At 45.9% G+C, this 18,201-nt stretch overlaps 1 protein-coding gene across 5 annotated transcripts in view; it reads right to left on the bottom strand.

Moving 5' to 3' along the window:
* Positions 1-2,485: 2,485 nt before the first annotated feature.
* LOC115080205 (oocyte zinc finger protein XlCOF6-like) overlaps positions 2,486-18,201 on the bottom strand; it is a 256,083-nt gene continuing 240,367 nt past the window's right edge. For 3 of the 5 annotated variants that reach the window (XM_029584329.1, XM_029584331.1, XM_029584333.1), the window contains 4 exons: positions 13,122-13,235; positions 11,453-11,602; positions 10,573-10,734; positions 2,486-6,156 (listed from right to left, as the gene is read on the bottom strand). In XM_029584329.1, the coding sequence (XP_029440189.1) occupies positions 4,328-6,156; positions 10,573-10,734; positions 11,453-11,602; positions 13,122-13,235 (2,255 nt within the window). In that variant the 3' untranslated portion in view covers positions 2,486-4,327. Of the gene's footprint in view, positions 6,157-10,572; positions 10,735-11,452; positions 11,603-13,121; positions 13,236-13,392; positions 13,507-14,369; positions 14,497-17,607; positions 17,809-18,201 lie in introns of those variants that run through there. The other 2 variants (XM_029584330.1, XM_029584332.1) reach the window with 2 other exon arrangements.

Below are 18,201 nucleotides of genomic sequence, written 5' to 3'. Positions count from 1 at the left end.
GGCCACAAGAACCTGGCAATTACCCAAACACCTAGAAGATCCCATGCTACTGATGCAATTAATAGCAGTGGCTATTCCTTAAGTAAACTTGATTAATAGCAGTTAATGGACTTCTCTTCCAAGAACTTATCCAAACCTTTTTTGAACCCAGCTATACTAACTGCACTAACCACATCCTCTGGCAACAAATTCCAGAGATTTATTGTGCGTTGAGTGAAAAAGAATTTTCTCCCATTAGTCTTAAATGTGCTACTTGCTAACTTCATGGAATGCCCCCTAGTCCTTCTATTATTCGAAAGTGTAAATAACTGAGTCACATCTATTCGTTCAAGACCTCTCATGATCTTAAAAAAAAAAAAAAAAAAAAAAAAAAAGACCTCTATTATATCCCCCCTCAGCCGTCTCTTCTCCAAGGTGAAAAGCCCTAACCTCTTCAGCCTTTCCTCATAGGGGAGCTGTTCCATCCCCTTTATCATTTTGGTTGCCCTTCTCTGTACCTTCTCCATTGCAACTATATCACCTCCCAGATACTTGTGACCTAAGGCAGGGGCGTCTTCCAGTCCAGACCTGGGGACACAGAGAGAGTCTGCACCCTCCAACTGATCTCGGGGTGAGCAGATCTCAAACCTTCCCCGGAGCTGTAAATATCTCTGCCCTGTCCTGAGAGGAGGGAAGGCTGGAAGAGCTGCACAGGGAAAAGGTTTCCTTTAAATGCACAAGAGGACAGAGAAGGATTTCCGGATCAGAAACCAGGGCACACATTGCCCTCCTCTTTTCCCTCTCAGTCCTGCAGGTGCTGGGAGGGATTCAGGCTGTTCCTGCTCAGAGGGGGCAGGGCTGATTCCTGGGGGGCTCAGATAAAGCCCCTGCTCTCCCCCTCTGCAGGGATTTCCGGTCCTGGGGAGGCAGAAAGTTTCTGCTTTTACTCTGAGCCTTTCCTGCTCTCCGCAGCCCTGCAGACAGTAGAAAAATGCACAAAAATAAATACTAACAAAAACATAATATAAAGTGCCCCCTTTTAATTGGAGCACTACGTTGCATTAGCAGAATGGGAAAGCAGCAACCGGAGCATGCGAGGAGCTGCCCGGCAGAGGCCATGCTGCTTCCCCAGTGCATGCTGGGAGGATCCCAGCTCCTTAAGGTGGATCTGTGGAGATAGGCGAGAGCTGCAGGGTGAGACAGGAGGGGACGGATTCGGGCTCTGCATCTATCAGAGGACGGTGCTTCTCTCTCTCTCCGGGACGTTTATATTGCATGGATGGTGCGGCTGAATTAGCGCACGTTTGTAACTTGCGACGTGTCAAGGCGACGACGATTAACGATGGGGAAGGAGCGCGATTCGCACCCCAGCTCCCTCCCCTAATCTGCCCATCCGGTCCAGCCCCGCTTCCAAAAACCTTTCACAGCAGGGCAAGTTGTGGACTTTGGCAGCTGGCAGGAGGGGCAGAGAGAGAGGGAGGACTTTTTTTGGGGGGGGGGGGGGGGGGGCGGGTGTTTTTAACTGGTGGCTGCCTGGGAGCAGAGGAATAAGAGAGAGAGGGAGGGGTTTGGGGTTTTTTTTTAACTGATTGTTACCTGGGAGGCTTGCATTTTTACAATGAGGTCAATATTCAAAACTAAACTTTAAATGAATAACTTGGAGTTAGATGGATACTGTACGTTGGCTGCATAACTTGTGAGTTGTCCATCTAAATGGCTTTGAATGCTGCCCTCAATATCTTTGGCTAGCTAACTTCGTGAAATAACGTGGGCTAGCTGTAGGGCTGACCCCCGGTCATCAGCCCTGCCGCTGGTCCGTGCAATTAAAGGAAGGACGTTAGTCTCGGGGAAACAAAAAGGTTGGGAAGCACAGTTCCAGCACCCGGCGTTCCTGGGGGCGGGGGGGGGGGGGGGGTGTTCTACAAGTGGATTGGGTTTGACTCCTGGCTTGGACACTGTTTTCCTTTGCTCTGTCTTTGAATTTATATTTATCAAGTCTTAAGAGTAATATCCAAGATACCATTGACAACTGGACAGATAACAGGAAATCTTGAACCAAAATACAATCTATATCTTGATGCATAACCCAGGCCACTAAACATGAAGGGGATCCAATTCACAATCCTGGTCAAAAATTCACCGTGCAGAAAGAAAAAAAAAAGTAATAAAAAGGAAAAAGTGAGACAGGCAGGTCCTGTGACCTGATATTTAAGAGAACCAAAATAGCACAATTCTGTCCCACACAAGTGGACAGCGAAAACAGGACTGGGGGAGCGAGCGGCTGAAGGGGCTTATTACTCAGAAAGTTCATCCCTTGGGGAGTTTCCTAAGCAAACGCTCTGCTATTTAATGACACATCTACAGGGGAAATTCAGTCAGAGCAGCGCTCCCAATTCTAACACTCTGAATGCAAGAAATGGCTTCCTGGCCTTCTGGGTGGCGTTAGCCATGTCTGGAAATACTTGTAACTTCTATGAAAGAAAACACTACATCTTTACCATGGAAGGAGGGCTTATTTATGTATTTTATTTTAAGATTCTCATATACCGCAGACTACAATCTCGCACAATGCGGTTCCCAAGATACATTGCACATCACAAAAACGAGACTTTAGAAAACCAAGACAAATACATGAAATTCTCATGCAGCAAAAAAAATCCAAGTCTACCTGAGGTCAGAGTCGGGTCAGAGTCGAGTCAATGTCTTCGTTTCGGCATGGTTCAGAAGCAATCGTGTTGAATGCTAATTCCAGACCCTAGCACTGATCAGCCTGGCTGCATGGACTAGATTTAGTCTTTTGGGGAAATCGCTAGCGTCTCCCAGTGACCCTTCCAATAAAGAATTTCTCAATGATCTCAAACTTCTAATCAATAGCTTGAGTTTGGCCCTCATCACAATGCCATGTACTCCTGCCCGTCTCCTTACTTTAAAGGCTGCAGGGCCATCGTCATTATCTGAGCCCCCATCAGCAGGAAACTGCTATCATCCCCGGACCCGGCCAGCCAACGAACTCACCCTTGGGACCAGCATTGCCGATGATGCTTTCCAAGCAGAAACTGCCTGCATTGGAAGACCAATGTTGACCGGAGTCCTCTGCATCAGGAACAGAGCAGAAGACTCCTGCATGAAGTTGCCTCCTCTTTGCTCTGGCTCCGGACCTGTGACCCAGCTGACTTCTAAAGGCCCTGTACCTGTCACTGAAATCCCTGTGTCTCTGACCAGCATGTAGACATCATTACAATGCTTCAATCGCTGACTGTCAGTGTAGTAATAAAACAGACTCACTTCTAAAACTGCTGCAAAGGTCAGAGAACTGATCCTAAATAATTTGGTTAGTTAGCTGGTAGGATTCGTGAATTAACAAGTCTGTGCAAGTTTATGATTGATTCAGCTGTTGCCATAATTATAAACTGTAAACTAACCCATCTTCATTACTAAACCAATTGCTTTACGTTTGCATAATACCTAATGGGTTGCGCTTGATAAAATACCTTAATAAAGAGATTACTGATTCCAATCCTAAAAAAAAAATTACTCTATGAACTTGAAATTTTCTGCCTTACAACTCTGCCTTTCCCAAGTGTTTCCTTCTTAGCTGGGCTGATCCTTTTTGGAGATTTTTTTCTAGTTTTCCAAATTCTGGCTCTCTTTCCCCTCATGTGCTGGTGGATTCTCACTCACTCCTATTTGTTGGAGCTCTTGTCCAAGTTAAAGAATGGAGACTAATGGTGCCTGTCAGTTTTGGACTATCCGGGTCTGTTGATGCAGTTACGTAAGTTTGGAGGCCTATGGAGATGGCTCTGCAGGTGTTATCCTTTTCTATAAGGCCCACATTGCCTTCAGTGCAATGTCCGATTTCAGCATGTACTGATTCTTATAGGGGCATGGAGCAGTTTTCTTATTCTTACATTCAATTTTTCCAGATATTAAGAGTGCAGAGATTATAAACTGATTATTAGCTTGCTTCTTATTCCATGAGGATAAAGCACTCTTCAATATCAGTTTCAGTCTCCTGCAGTACTCTTGGTCGATCTTAACTCTAAGTGATTTGAGCCAGATTGTTGCATCTTCCATTTCTCCTAGATACGTATATACATTCCTGCTCAAATTCCTTTATATTGCAGTCCTGAGTCATTCAGTGCATTCATTTCATGCATTATTAGGTTAAACTTATAACACTCAAAGCATTTGAATGGCTTCACTCATATGCAAATCATTTCATGTCTTTGCAGCTGACTTTTCCAAACCGAAACATTTATCACACTCACATCATGTAAATGGTTTCTTTAGGGATCAGTGTGTCCAAATGGTTTTCTTTTGCACGTATTTTGACAGCAATGAACCTCATTCATAAGGCAGCATGGATCCTTTCATGTGCTCGTAAGCCAGATTTCAGACGAAAACATTTATTACATTCAAAACATTTAAATGGTTTCTCTCCAGTATGAATCCGTTCATGTGTACTTAGGTCAGATTTGTGCCGGAAACATTTATCACATTCTGAACATCTAAATGGTTTCTCTCCAGTGTGGATCCGTTCATGAATTCTTAAATTAGATTTACTTTTGAGGCTTTTGCCACATTTAGAACATTTAAATGGTTTCTCTTCAGTATGGCTCCTTTCATGTCGACTTAGGGCATGTTTGAGACGGAAGCATTTATTACATTCAGGGCATTTAAATGGTTTCTCTCCTGTGTGGATTTTTTCGTGTTTTCTTAGGGCAGATTTAACACGAAACCTTTTATCACATTCAGAACATTTAAATGGTTTTTCTCCTGTGTGGTTTCTTTCATGTATTCTTAGGTCAGATCTGCAATAGAAACATCTATCACATTCAAAACATTTAAAAGGTTTTCGTCCTGTGTGGATTTTTTCATGTATTCTTAGTACACATTTGAGATGGAAACGTTTATCACACTGAGAACATTCAAATGGTTTCTCACCTGTGTGGATTCGTTCATGCACTCTTAGTTTAGAATTATATGTAAAGCATTTATCACACTGCAAACATTTAAATGGTTTCTCTCCTGTATGTGTCATTTCGTGTATTCGCAGTTCGAACTTTTCACAGAAACATTTATTACATTCAAAACATTTAAATGGTCTGTCTGCTCTGTGGATTTTTTCATGTCTTTTAAGGTAAGATTTTTGACAAAAGCTTTTACCACATTTACTGCATTTAAATGGTTTCTCTTCCATATGGGTCATTTCATGCATTTGCAATTTTAATTTGACAGTAAAGCATTCATCACATTCTGAACACTGAAATGGCTTCTCTCCAGTGTGACTTCTTTCATGTATTGTTAAGTGATATTTACGCTTGAAGCTTTTATCACATTCAGAACACTTAAATGGCTTCTCTCCTGTGTGGTTCATTTCATGCAAGCGCAAGCTACGTTTCAAACTGAAACATTTATCACATTCAGTACATTTAAATGGTTTATGTCCTTTCTGACATTTCTCAGGAATTATAGACCGTGATCTGTTTATAAAGTTTTTGTCAATTTCAGTACACTTAAAAGCTTGATCTCGTCTGTGAATTTTTTTATGTTCTGTCAAATTTGATTTTCTATTAAATCTTTTTTCACATTCAGGGCACTGAAATGGTCTTTCTCCTGAGTGAATTCTTACATGCCTTTCCAGCTCAGCCCTGAATAAAAAGCATTTTTCACAATAAGTACATTTTAATGGTTTCTTTTTTATATTAATTTTTCTATGTACTGTAAGTTTTGCTTTCTTAAGGGTTTTTTCCTCTTCTTCAGTACCTGTAAATGTTTTCTTCTCTCTATGATATTGTTGTATAGATGTGTTATTTGACCTCTCAGTGAACTTGTTCCCACATTCAATCATTTCTTGCTGCTCAACAGACTGTGAGTTTATAGTGAAGTCTTTCCAAGTATCAGCACTTTGAAATGGTCTCTCTCCTTCATGGAATCTCTGAGTTTGCACAAGATTTGGGCAGTGGTTGGAATTTCTCCTTCGTTCAGGACATGCGTTTGGTCTCTCTCTTTTCTGGACTACTTCTTTCCCCCTGGGTGATGTTACTCTACTGATACCTCCTGGATACTCAGCTGAAGGTCCTGGGCTGTCTCTGGAGGGGTCTCTCTCTTTCCATTCCTCTTTCTGCAGTCCATCACACATTCTCTGCCTCTCATTATTATTCCTGAATCCATCATCTGTTGATTAAAAATGAGATCATTAAGGTTACAGCTATGGAGTAGGACAGATACAGGTAAATATCTCCATATCATTATGGACATCCAAAGGACACAATCTCCGAAATTTCTGTTCATCCATACCCCTATACAAGGAAGGTAACACAATAGACTGGTTCAAATGAAAATCTGAACCCACCTTTGGCAAGAAGGAAGATACCGTTCTAATGTGTACCTTGTCCAGGATAATCACCAAAAATGGATCTTGACAGGAAAGAGCCTGCAGTCCTGAAATTCGCCTCGCTGAGCATAGTGTAACCAGGAATCACAAAGAGAGCTGTCGAAAAGCGTGAAAGGTGGACCAGCCAAGAAAGTCAACATCAAATTAAGATCCCAGAGAGGCACTGGAAAAACGTTAAGGGTGGTTGAGTGTGTTTGACTCCTCCCAAGAATCGAGACACATTCAGATGCGAAGAAAGAGGAGCACCTTGAACACATCCTCAATAACACGCCAAGGCCGCCACTTGCACCTTCAACACCAAACCCTTAACCAAACTTTCCTGAAGAAAGTCCAAGATTAAGGAGATCAGCGCCTCCGACCTCAGCACCAAAAACTTTCCAGACTCAAAAGTATGCCAATGACATTGAATATTTTCAAATTCGCAACAAGGTGCTTACCATCGCCAAGGAAAAGCCTCACTTCAAGAGTCGAGACCTCTCAAGGGCCAAACCATAAGATAGAATTGATCCAGATCTCGTGTAGAATGGGTCCCTGACGCATGGGCAACCACCAGGGTCTGCCTACTAACAGCCACTGGAGATCGGTGTACCCTGACCTTTGAGGCCAATCCGGGGCCATTAGTAGAACCAAACCCAGATGTTGCACATCGACCACAGAGGGGACACAGAGCAACTTGTCCCGCAGCCAAGTCTGCACTAGCACATCGATTCTGAACGCTTGCGATTCCTGCGTGTGACTGTAAAAATGATGCCCCTTCGCATTTCCGCAGCTCGCCATCAGATCCAAGAAGGGGCATCCCCATTGGGAGGTGAGGAGTTGAAAGGCCTCATTTGCCAGATCCATTCTCCTGGATCCAAACCATGACAGCTGAGATAGTCCACCTGCACATTGTCTACCCCCATGATATGCGAGGCCGACAGTGACTGAATATACTGCTCTGCCCATAGTAGTGGCATGTTTATTTCCAATGAGACCTGTTGACAATGAGCTCCCCCCTTGATGATTTGTGTAGGTCACTGCCGTAGCACTGTCTGACATCATGTGCCATTAACTCCTGACATCGGTCACCCCAACCCTGGAGACTCGCATCTGTCATGACCACTATCCAATCAGGAACCTCTGCATCCATCAGAGCAACTTCTGTTTTACTTCTAGCGGCAGGGCCAGACGAACTCCGTACTCCTGGGATTGAGGTTTCCACCAGGCTAGTAACAATCTTAGAAGAAGATGCATGTGCCCTCGGAACTACCTCCAACGTTGCTGCCATTGACCCAAACATCCTAGGGTGTCCTATACCATCGGCCAGAATGCCACTCTCAGGTCTCGTATCTGCCCCTACAGCTCATGAATGTGCTGTTCCAGGAGTAAAACCTTGCCCTGCGCACTGAAGCAACTCCTGAAGCAACTGAATGACCCTGCGAGACATTGTCTGACTCTCTGTTGCAGACTTGGCCCTGATCAACCAGTCATCCAGGTATGGACGGACTAACATGCCTTCTTTGCAAAGTGCTGCTGCTATCACCATCATGACCTCGGAAAAGGTTCTGGGTGCCGTAGCCAACCCAAACGACAACGCCTGAAACTGGTAATGGTGGCCTAATACTGCAAACTGAAAATACCGTTGATGTTTCTTGCAAATGGGTATATGCAGCTAGGCCTCTGTCAGCCTGAGTGAAGCTAGGCACCACCATAATTAGTGACCACAAGATTTCCATTTGGAAACCGGTGGAAATGAATCCTCCCTTTTGGGAACCAGAAAATAAATGGAAGAGCACCCCGTACCCTCCACAGCATTCAAAGGGACCGGCTGCTCTCTATGGAACCACATGGGGAAACCATAAAGGCATCTCCAAGGTGTAGCCGTCTCTGACCACCTCCATCACCCACTGATCGGAAGTGATCTGGGTCCACCTCTGATAATAAAGCGATAGGCGTCCATCTATCTCTGGTACTGGATGGGGGATCCCCAAAACTTCACTGGGAAGAACCGGACACATCTTTACCCAACTTCTCTGACCGAAAGGATCTCTGACTCCCTGACCCTCTGAAGGGACAAAAACGATGAGAGCTGCAAAGGCAACTTCTGGAGGAGGAGGAGCAAGGGGTCAACGTCTTATCTTCTGGCAACCGTGGAATCTTGGAATCGCCCCACCAATTCACCACTGTCTGTAACTCATCCCTGAAGAGAAGGCAACTTTGTCAAGTTAGGCTTAGAAATGGTATCAGCTGACCAGTTATGCAACCAGAGAAGACCTAAGTCACCCCATGAGCCGCCGTACATGCCAGGTCGTAGCCCGCATCTGCTAAGGTGGCAGCCCTGGGCTTTAAATAAGGCCCACTCTCTCCCAGCACTTCCTGGGTGAACTGCAAGCTGGGACCCACCCCTTCCATCAGAATGGGGCATCCACTTTTAGAAATAGGCAGCCATATTCAATCAGCTCCTGCACCGTAGAACGGCGCGCCTTCCGCAAGCTGACCGGGTGCAAATTCTTCTTCTTCTGCATTTTAGCTGGATCTGGAGCAACTTCCTCACAGCCCAGCGTCTAAGCTATCAGTCCAGACAGCTCATCCCTATGAAATAGCTGCAGCACGTTTCTATCTGGTTCCATGTCTGGAGGAATCTCCCCGACATCTGCCTCCACCGCCTCCCAGGAATCCTCCGAGATACCCTGCTCTTCCTCCAATCAGTCCTCTTGCTCCTTCTGCCACTTAGCTCATCTGGGAGGGGAGGAGGGAGTGGCTGGGAGGGCGACATCAGGCGAGAAGGCTTCCCTGGTCGCAGCACCTCCTGCTGTTCACAAAAGGACTGCAGCCCTTTGAAAAGTTCTAACCACGAAAGGGCCAAACGATCCATGCCCAGCATCAGTGGAGCGGGCAATGACCCCACTCCCTCAGCCACCAGTGAAACTGGCCGTAGTGGAGGAAGGGCGAGCTCCTCTCCCTCCAGATGGAGGGGTCCGCAGATTCCATCCCCCTCCCAGGAGGCCACCCCAACCCAGTCATCCATCAAGGACTGGGAAAAATCTCCCTGGGGCACCTCTCTCTGGGTCTCCACACACCTCTGGCACAGACTGAGGGAGCGTTTCAGTTGCCCTGCCCTCATGTGGCAGGCAATACAAATCAGGAGCTGCTTCCCGTGCTGACTGCCCGGCGCCATCTTGGGCATCTGTCGCACTTGGTCCTGCCTGCTGCCAGCCTAATGGCGGTCATCTGCTTCCCGCCGTACGGTTAAGAACTGTGCTGACGCTGCGATCCTCTGCCAATGCTGCGATCTCCCTGCCGTTGCCAGCCCTGCAATCTCTGCCGGCCCCCTTTTCAGCAAGTGCGTTCCTAGCCAAGTGGGAACAAGGCTGGCCCTCCAGAACAAAACTTTTACATCTGACTACGGCACGACCAGCACCCCCCCCCCCCCTTCCCCCTGCCGACCCAATAACCACAAGGTCCAACCAGTGGCTCAGAAAAGGACCGCACCTGGAAGCAATCCACTGCCTGTGGAGGGAGAGGGCCGCTAGCCTTCACCTCACAGTGGATCAACTGAGGGAGGGAGCCCTGCCATCACCTCAGGAGTTTCCAACAACCTGCCCCAATCCTGGCAGGCCTACGTCCACAGATAAGTATGCACGTCCGCCATCTGCTGGAGACGGAGAGTACTGGCTGGCTGATGGCAGTACAAGGCTATATGGGAGTGACATCAGCGAGTCAGTGATTTCTGTCTCCATCTGCTGGTTGGAGTGCATAACCCACTTGTGTGGACTGGCTTGCCTGAATGCAAAGGAACAGCACATGAACACGTCTGACCTCCTTCTGCTGGTTCTGTGCAACTCATCCTCACCTCCAGTCTCTGCAATAGCTCCCTTCTTTCTGATTACAGTCATTCGCCAAAAACTCTGGAAATCCCTGAACCTCAGACCCCGTCCGCTTATAGCAACTGAATTCCCATGATGTAGGGCCGGATGTCACAAAAACATGTGCAGCAATGTGCTTCGAACTACATCATGCGCTCCCTTCACCCACACGCAAAGAAAACAGGTTAACCAGCAATGTGGTAAACAAGACACAAAACATGGCGGCGTAATGAAAGTGCGCACGACGAGAGGAAGTGCGTTCAAAACGCGCCAAATCCCGCGTGCTCACTTCTTGCACAGACAAGAATTAGCAGCGAAAAATCCCTTGAAAGCCAGCAGGAAAAGATTCACCTTCGACGTGGGACGTGAAAACTACTCCGCAGCCAGTAAGTTTAGCATGCGAGAAGTTATCGCTGTCAGTCTCCTCCTCCCCTCCCTCCGGCTGGTCGCCGACAGGAGGCTCTTCCATTTTCAGGATTGCTATAGCAGGGTGAGGAATGTGATCTCGGCTGCCTGTTAAGAAAAAAAAAAACAACCCAGGAAAATCTCTTCTGCTTTTCAATAGTCTGAGGGACTGACTTGGCTAAAAGCATGACGGCAGGAATTCTGCGAGCTCTGAGAATGTAAGCCTCCTGGTGGAAGGAGCTAACGATAGGGAACACACACACAGCTTCCCATAATATCATCCTAAAGGAAACCGTGGCAGAACCTGCCTGGTTGCTGCCTCCATCCTGCTTCTACTCATGTTGTCCCTTCTGCTGCTCCCAGCGGGGGATACTCTACCATCCTGCCTGCCTCTCTCGGCTGCCGGCGCTGCCTGGCCTGGCTCACAAGCTGCAGCACTGAGAGAGGTCAGGGCTAGAGAGGGATGGGAGGATGAAAAGGGAGAGACAGCAGGGGCTGATGAAGGGAAGGGAGAGAGAGAGAGGGCAGAAAAGGGAGAAAGCGAAGGCGAAGAAGCAAGGAGAGAGACGTAAGGGAGGGCAGGAGGTGCCTATGGAAAGAGACAGGCCGTAGTGAAATGATAGAGGGAGGATGAGAGAGAGGGAGAAGAAAAGAAAGAGAGATCTGAAAACAAAAGAGAAAAGCAGAAGGAATGGAAAGAGAAGAAACCAGTTCTCCACACAAGAAAGGTCAGAGGTCAGGGACATGATTTAACACCTCCTCCTCGCTGTGTCTGGCCCAGAGGAGGCCCCGTGTCTCAGCAATGTTTGGATCGGCCCAGCAGTACCTTTAATCCAAGCTGCATCGCCTGCTTCATGCAGCTCCTCACAGGCGCCTGGGATGCTCAGGTTCCCTTTGTCCTCAGATCTCGGGGGCTCAGTCCCACGTCCTTCTTGCTTAAATCGGATTAAAATGTCAGGGGTGACACTGGGGGAGCCTGTTCTGGGAAAAGACAAGTACAATGAGGTTCATATTTAAAGAGATTTGTCAGGGTAACTTTCTCCTGCTCAATATCTGGAATAAGCGATCATAAACATATTCAAAGTGAAATAGTTAATCTTGCTTAAAAACTGTTACTGAACCGTATGGCACCCATGTAAAATGTAAGATTACAATAGCATTACTTTATGTGCCTTTATGTAAACCGTTGTGATGGTACCCACCTTAACGACGGTATAGAAAAAGATTTAAATAAATAAATAAATAAATAAATAAATAAATAAATAAATAAATAAAATAGTGACTGGGTGGGGGGGTCATGGGTGAAATGGAGTTGAAGCTGAAAAGCCAAGAGGGTCTCAATGACCTGCAGATGGACTGGGCAAACTGGGAGACTAAATGATAAAACTGGTAATTTCACTGCTGCCCGCATGTTAGAAAATCTCCCAACTTACAGGTGTAAAAGTCGTCTTACAGGGGGTAAATGAATCTAATTTATGCGTGCTGAGTCTACTCGCAGATCATTTTAAAATAAGACGTACAAATTCGCTGGTACACCAGTTGTGCACACTTATCTGGCTAAATTCCGAATTGTCAAACTTATCTGTACAAGTTCCAATTTTCCGGCTAAGTAACAGCAAAGCTGCTATTTAGCCAAATAAGTCTTAAAAACGCTACTTATCCAGCTGAAGCAGAAGAAGTCTAAAAAAAAGTGCTCCTTCTCTGGCTGTCTGATGTAGCCAGCCTGTTACACCTTCTGCGAGCCCCCACTGCAACCGGCTGTTCCCTTCCGGTCAGCATCAAGCAGCCGCCCATCGGTCTCATGGTCCCAAGTCTTGGGAGATCGAGAGACCAGCGCGGGAGTTCAGGTAATGCCTGTCTGCAGTGCAGACCAGTGCAAACCAGCCTGCTCCAGTAGCTAAATGGGAGCTCTGATTGCAAAGGGCTGCAAAACTGCCAACCCGGCAACCGGGATTAGTCAAGCTCTGCACTAGGGGACAGATGTACTAAAGTGCATTAATGTGTAGGGCACACCTGCAAATGCATGTTCCCTTTAAAAGGAATTTAGCATGTTAGTCCCTGTCAGTCCTTGTTAACTTTAATGCAGATTTAAAGTCAAATAACTAAAATGGTAATGAACTGTGCCACATGCAAAATCTTTAATCTCAAACTGTGTACAACGCACCGTGATTTAGATTCACCTAAGGATGCACAAAGTTAACAATCTCCTCCCCTAGGTGCAGTGTTCTGCTAAGCTTCTATGGCTAATTGAAGCTGCACTGCCGTCACTGGTTGTGTTCTCCTCCCCTCCACCCTCACCATCCTTGGCAACAACCCCCGTGACGAGGGACAGTCTCCTCCTTTCCTGGGATCCCACCAGGCAATTTACCCCATGCAAAGCAGGGAAACAGACACTGGAGGTAAGAGAGAGGGGGCCTCTTACCCTCCCGGTGCTGAATTCCTAACTGGCACCACCTGACCTTAGTACAGACGCCCGGGAGGAATCGGATACTTGCCTGTTACAGGAGGGTGAATCTCTTCAGGCGTCTCTGATTCAGGAGGATCCAGGAAGGGCAGATCTTCCTCTTGTTTAACGCTCAGTGAGAACACAGACGTTACAATCGGAAGGCCTGGGATGAGAAAACAAACGAGTCTAGGAGGAGTCACCCAGGGCCTGCTAATATTATATTAGGAAATGGATTTGAAGTCTCCAAATGTTTGATGTGAATGCCCCATCTCCTGTGATCTGAAAATGCAGAGCCCTTTAAATCCAGAACATTTACTTACTGATGCCGGGGTCCTTCATGGTTTCTTTCCCCTCCAGCTCCCAGTGTTGAGGGAAATATTTCTCATCTTCCTTCTTAATCTTGAATACAACATCGGGATTAAGAATTGAATAACCTGCCAATAAGAAATAGCAAAAATTACATTTGAAATTTGTACTTATAGAACCCTCTGGGCTTCTGATAGAGCAGGATGAGTGTATGAGAGAGAAAAAGCTTGCTTAGAAGAGACAGCTGCAGGCTGTCATTAGATTAAGAATCAACCTTTGGGGATTTCTGGGATGATCAAGGCAAGATTTAAGGTGTTGGCGCCAGAGGCAGAGCGCCATGGTGAAGCTCTTCTGGCACATAGTCCTAAAGCAAGCAGATCACACTCCTCTTTGGCCTGGATATTTGACACCTTTACACTTTGGCATCCTAGCTAGCTGCCTCTGCCTAAATCCAGGTTTGGGTACGATTGTTTCTGTTCCTGACCCTCCTAGCTGGAGGCATTGCAGGTGCCAGTGCTCTCTGCCAGCCTGTGCCCTCCTGGAGAGGAGGAGTCCCAGCTTCTTATCAGGAGCATCTGAGAAGGAAAACCCAGGTCCTGGAATATAAAGATAACTCTCTCCAGAGGCCAGTGAGAGGCAGAAAGGGGATTTATGACCTGTGACATCTGGGTACCGCCTGGAGGGAGTTACACATCATACTCTATAGTTATCTAGTACCGAGCTAACATATCAGACCTTTCCAAAGAAGTTGCGATTCTCCTGTACAGCACAGAGCAGCATCTCGTGCCGGGCCTGCAGCAGAGGTGTCTCTCACTGGGCCCTGGGGAGCCACAGCAGCTCCTGTTGGACTTGGCATGAGATCAGAGGCCAGACTGTATATTATATGTGCCCAAGGGACCTGGCACCTGGGATTATTCCAGCCCTGATAAAGTGGCAGCAGCCATCCTGCAGTGTGTGTATGGGTGAGAGATGATAGAAAAGGCAGACTTACCCCGTGACATGAGGATGCCGTGAATCTCCTTGATGACCTTCTTGTACAGCTCCTTCTGCCATTCTCCCAGAATGTCCCACTCCACTTCCCAGAAATAAGCAGCGACGTCCCTGAACGTGACCGATGCCTGGAACAGCAAACAGGACACTCTCAGTCCCTCTCCCTGCAGCTTCATTATAATGTGCGGGCAATAAACTGTGTTCTCTGGCCTCTGTCAGTGAGATCAGCTCCCCAGTTACATTATAGTGATAGGGGTATACTTCCATCCACCTGGACAAAATGGTCAGACAGATGATGAAATGCTAAGAGAAATCAGGGAAGCAAACCAATTTGGCAGTGCAATAATAATGGGACATTTCAATTACCCCAATATTGACTGGGTAAATGTAACATCAGGACTTGCTAGAGACATAAATTTCCTGGATGTAATAAATGATTGCTTTATGGAGCAATTGGTTCAGGAGCCAACAAGAGAGGGAGCTATTTTAGATTTAATTCTTAGTGGAAAGCAAGATTTGGTGAGAGAGGTAACGGTGGTGGGGCCACTTGGCAACAGTGATCATAACATGATCAAATTTAAACTAATAACTGGAAGGGGGACAATAAGTAAATCTGCAGCTCTAACACTAAATTTTAAAAAGGGAAACTGATAAAATGAGGAAAATAGTTAGAAAAAAACTGAAAGGTGCAGCTGCAAAGGTTAAAAGTGTTCAAAAGGCATGGACATTGTTTAAAAATACAATCCTAGAGGCACAGTCCATATGTATTCCGCGCATTAAGAAAGGTGGAAAGAAGGAAAAACAATTACCGTCATGGTTAAAAGGTGAGGTGAAAGAGGCTATTTTAGCCAAAAAAAATCCTTCAAAAATTGGAAGAAGGATCCATCTGAAGAAAATAGGATAAAACATAAGCATTGTCAAGCAAAGTGTAAAACATTGATAAGACAGGCGAAGAGAGAATTTGAAATGAAATTGGCCATAGAGGCAAAAACTCATAATAAAAACTTTTAAAAATATATCCAAAGCAAGAAACCTGTGAGGGAGTCGGTTGGACCATTAGATGACAGAAGGGTTAAAGGGGCTCTTAGGGAAGATAAGGCCATTGCAGAAAGACTAAATTAATTCTTTGCCTCCGTGTTTACTAATGAGGATGTTGGGGAGATACCAGTTCCGGAGATGGTTTTCAGGGGTGATGAGTCAGACGAACTGAATGAAATCACTGTGAACCTGGAAGATGTAGTAGGCCAGATTGACAAACTAAAGAGTAGCAAATCACCTGGACCGGATGGTATGCATCCTAGGGTTCTGAAGGAACTCAAAAATGAAATTTCTGATCTATTAGTTAAAATTTGTAACCTATCATTAAAATCATCCATTGTACCTGAAGACTGGAGGGTGGCCAATGTAACCCCAATATTTAAAAAAGGCTCCAGGGGCAATCCGGGTAACTATAGACCAGTGAGCCTGATTTCAGTGCCGGGAAAAATAATAGAAACTATTCTCAAGATCAAAATTGAAGAGCATATAGAAAGACATGATTTAATGGAACATAGTCAACATGGATTTACCCAAGGGAAGTCTTGCCTAACAAATCTTCATTTTTTTGAAGGGGTTAATAAACATGTGGATAAAGGTGAACCAGTAGATGTAGTGTATTTGGATTTTCAGAAGGTGTTTGACAAAGTCCCTCATGAGAGGCTTCTACAAAAACTAAAAAGTCATGGGATAGGAGGCGATGTCCTTTCGTGGATTACAAACTGGTTAAAAGACAGGAAACAGAGAGTAGGATTAAATGGTCAATTTTCTCAGTGGAAAAGGTTAAACAGTGGAGTGCCTCAGGGATCTGTACTTGGACCGGTGCTTTTCAATATATATATAAATGATCTGGAAAGGAATACGACGAGTGAGGTTGTCAAATTTGCGGATGATACAAAATTATTCAGAGTAGTTAAATCACAAGCAGACTGTGATACATTACAGGAGGACCTTGCAAGACTTGAAGATTGGGTATCCAAATGGCAGATGAAATTTAATGTGGACAAGTGCAAGGTGTTGCATATAGGGAAAAATAACCATTGCTGTAGTTACACGATGTTAGGTTCCATATTAGGAGCTACCACCCAGGAAAAAGATCTAGGCATCATAGTGGATAACACATTGAAATCGTCGGCTCAGTGTGCTGCAGCAGTCAAAAAAGCAAATAGAATGTTAGGCATTATTAAGAAGGGAATGGTTAATAGAACGGAAAATGTCATAATGACTCTATATCGCTCCATGGTGAGACCACACCTTGAATATTGTGTACAATTCTGGTCGCCACATCTCAAAAAAGATATAGTTGCGATGGAGAAGGTACAGAGAAGGGCAACCAAAATGATAAAGGGGATGGAACAGCTTCCCTATGAAGAAAGGCTGAAGAGGTTAGGGCTGTTCAGCTTGGAGAAGAGACGGCTGAGGGGGGATATAATAGAGGTCTTTAAGATCATGAGAGGTCTTGAACGAGTAGATGTGACTCGGTTATTTTCACTTTCGAATAATAGAAGGACTAGGGGGCATTCCATGAAGTTAGCAAGTAGCACATTTAAGACTAATCGGAGAAAATTCTTTTTCACTCAATGCACAATAAAGCTCTGGAATTTGTTGCCAGAGGATGTGGTTAGTGCAGTTAGTGTAGCTGGGTTCAAAAACGGTTTGGATAAGTTCTTGGAGGAGAAGTCCATTAATGGCTATTAATCAAGTTTACTTAGGGAATAGCCACTGCTATTAATTGCATCAGTAGCATGGGATCTTCTTAGTGTTTGGGTACTTGCCAGGTTCTTGTGGCCTGGTTTTGGCCTCTGTTGGAAACAGGATGCTGGACTTGATGGACCCTTGGTCTGACCCAGCATGGCAATTTATGTTCTTATGTTCTTATATCCTAAAGAGAGCTCAGCTCTATTAAATCTCCAGTAATTTGCAGAGCTTGCTTGGTTTCCAGAGAAACCCTGGAGATCTCAGGTGCAGCTATCTGTGCATCAGTGCATGTCAGAGTACCCACGGTGTGCATGTGAGAGAGTCTGCGTGCCCTCCCCAACATCCCCCACCCTGCCAATCTCTGCTGATCTCGGGGTGAGCAGAGCTCAAACCTCCCCGGGGCTGTAAAGATCTCTGTCCTGTGCTGGGAGGAGGGAAGGCTGGAAGAGCTGCACAGGGAAAAGGTTTCCTTTTAAATGCACAAGAGGCAGAGAAGGATTTCTTACCGGATCAGACACCAGGGCACACATTGCCCTCCTCTTTTCCCTCTCAGTCCTGCAGGTGCTGGGAGGGATTCAGGCTGTTCCTACTCAGAGGGGGCAGGGCTGATTCCTGGGGGCTCAGATAAAGCCCCTGCTCTCCCCCTCTGCAGGGATTTCCGGCCCTGGGGAGGCAGAAAGTTCTGATTTTATTCTCTTTTCTGCAGTAGTAGGAGCATGCGCAGAGGGCAAGCTGGGGGAGTGGAGGAGGAGGAGGAGGAGGAGGAAGAGGAGAATCCCCGCTCCTTAAGGTGGATCTCTAGAGATAGCAGAGAGCTGCTGGGCAAGGCAAGAGTGACCCAAAAAAGAATGGAGGATAAAACAGAAAATATATTGCCTGCCCATCAGTTGCATTGCATGCAGAATCATAAAAGGTGCAGAGGAGGGCGACGGAAATGATAAAGGGGATGGATCGGCTCTCCTATGGTGAAAACGGATCACTGGGTGCACGATCAAGCTGTGGAATCTGTTGCCAGAGGACATGGTCAGGGCGAGGAGCACAGCGTGGTTTAAAGGCAGTTTGGATTAGTTCCTAGAAGAAAGGTCCATAATGCATCATTA

The sequence above is a fragment of the Rhinatrema bivittatum genome, chromosome 19 (assembly GCF_901001135.1).
Source record: "Rhinatrema bivittatum chromosome 19, aRhiBiv1.1, whole genome shotgun sequence".
Taxonomy (NCBI): Eukaryota; Metazoa; Chordata; class Amphibia; order Gymnophiona; family Rhinatrematidae; genus Rhinatrema; species Rhinatrema bivittatum.
The sequence above is the reverse complement of the archived record's forward strand: the minus strand, read 5'-3'. Positions and strand labels throughout refer to the sequence as shown.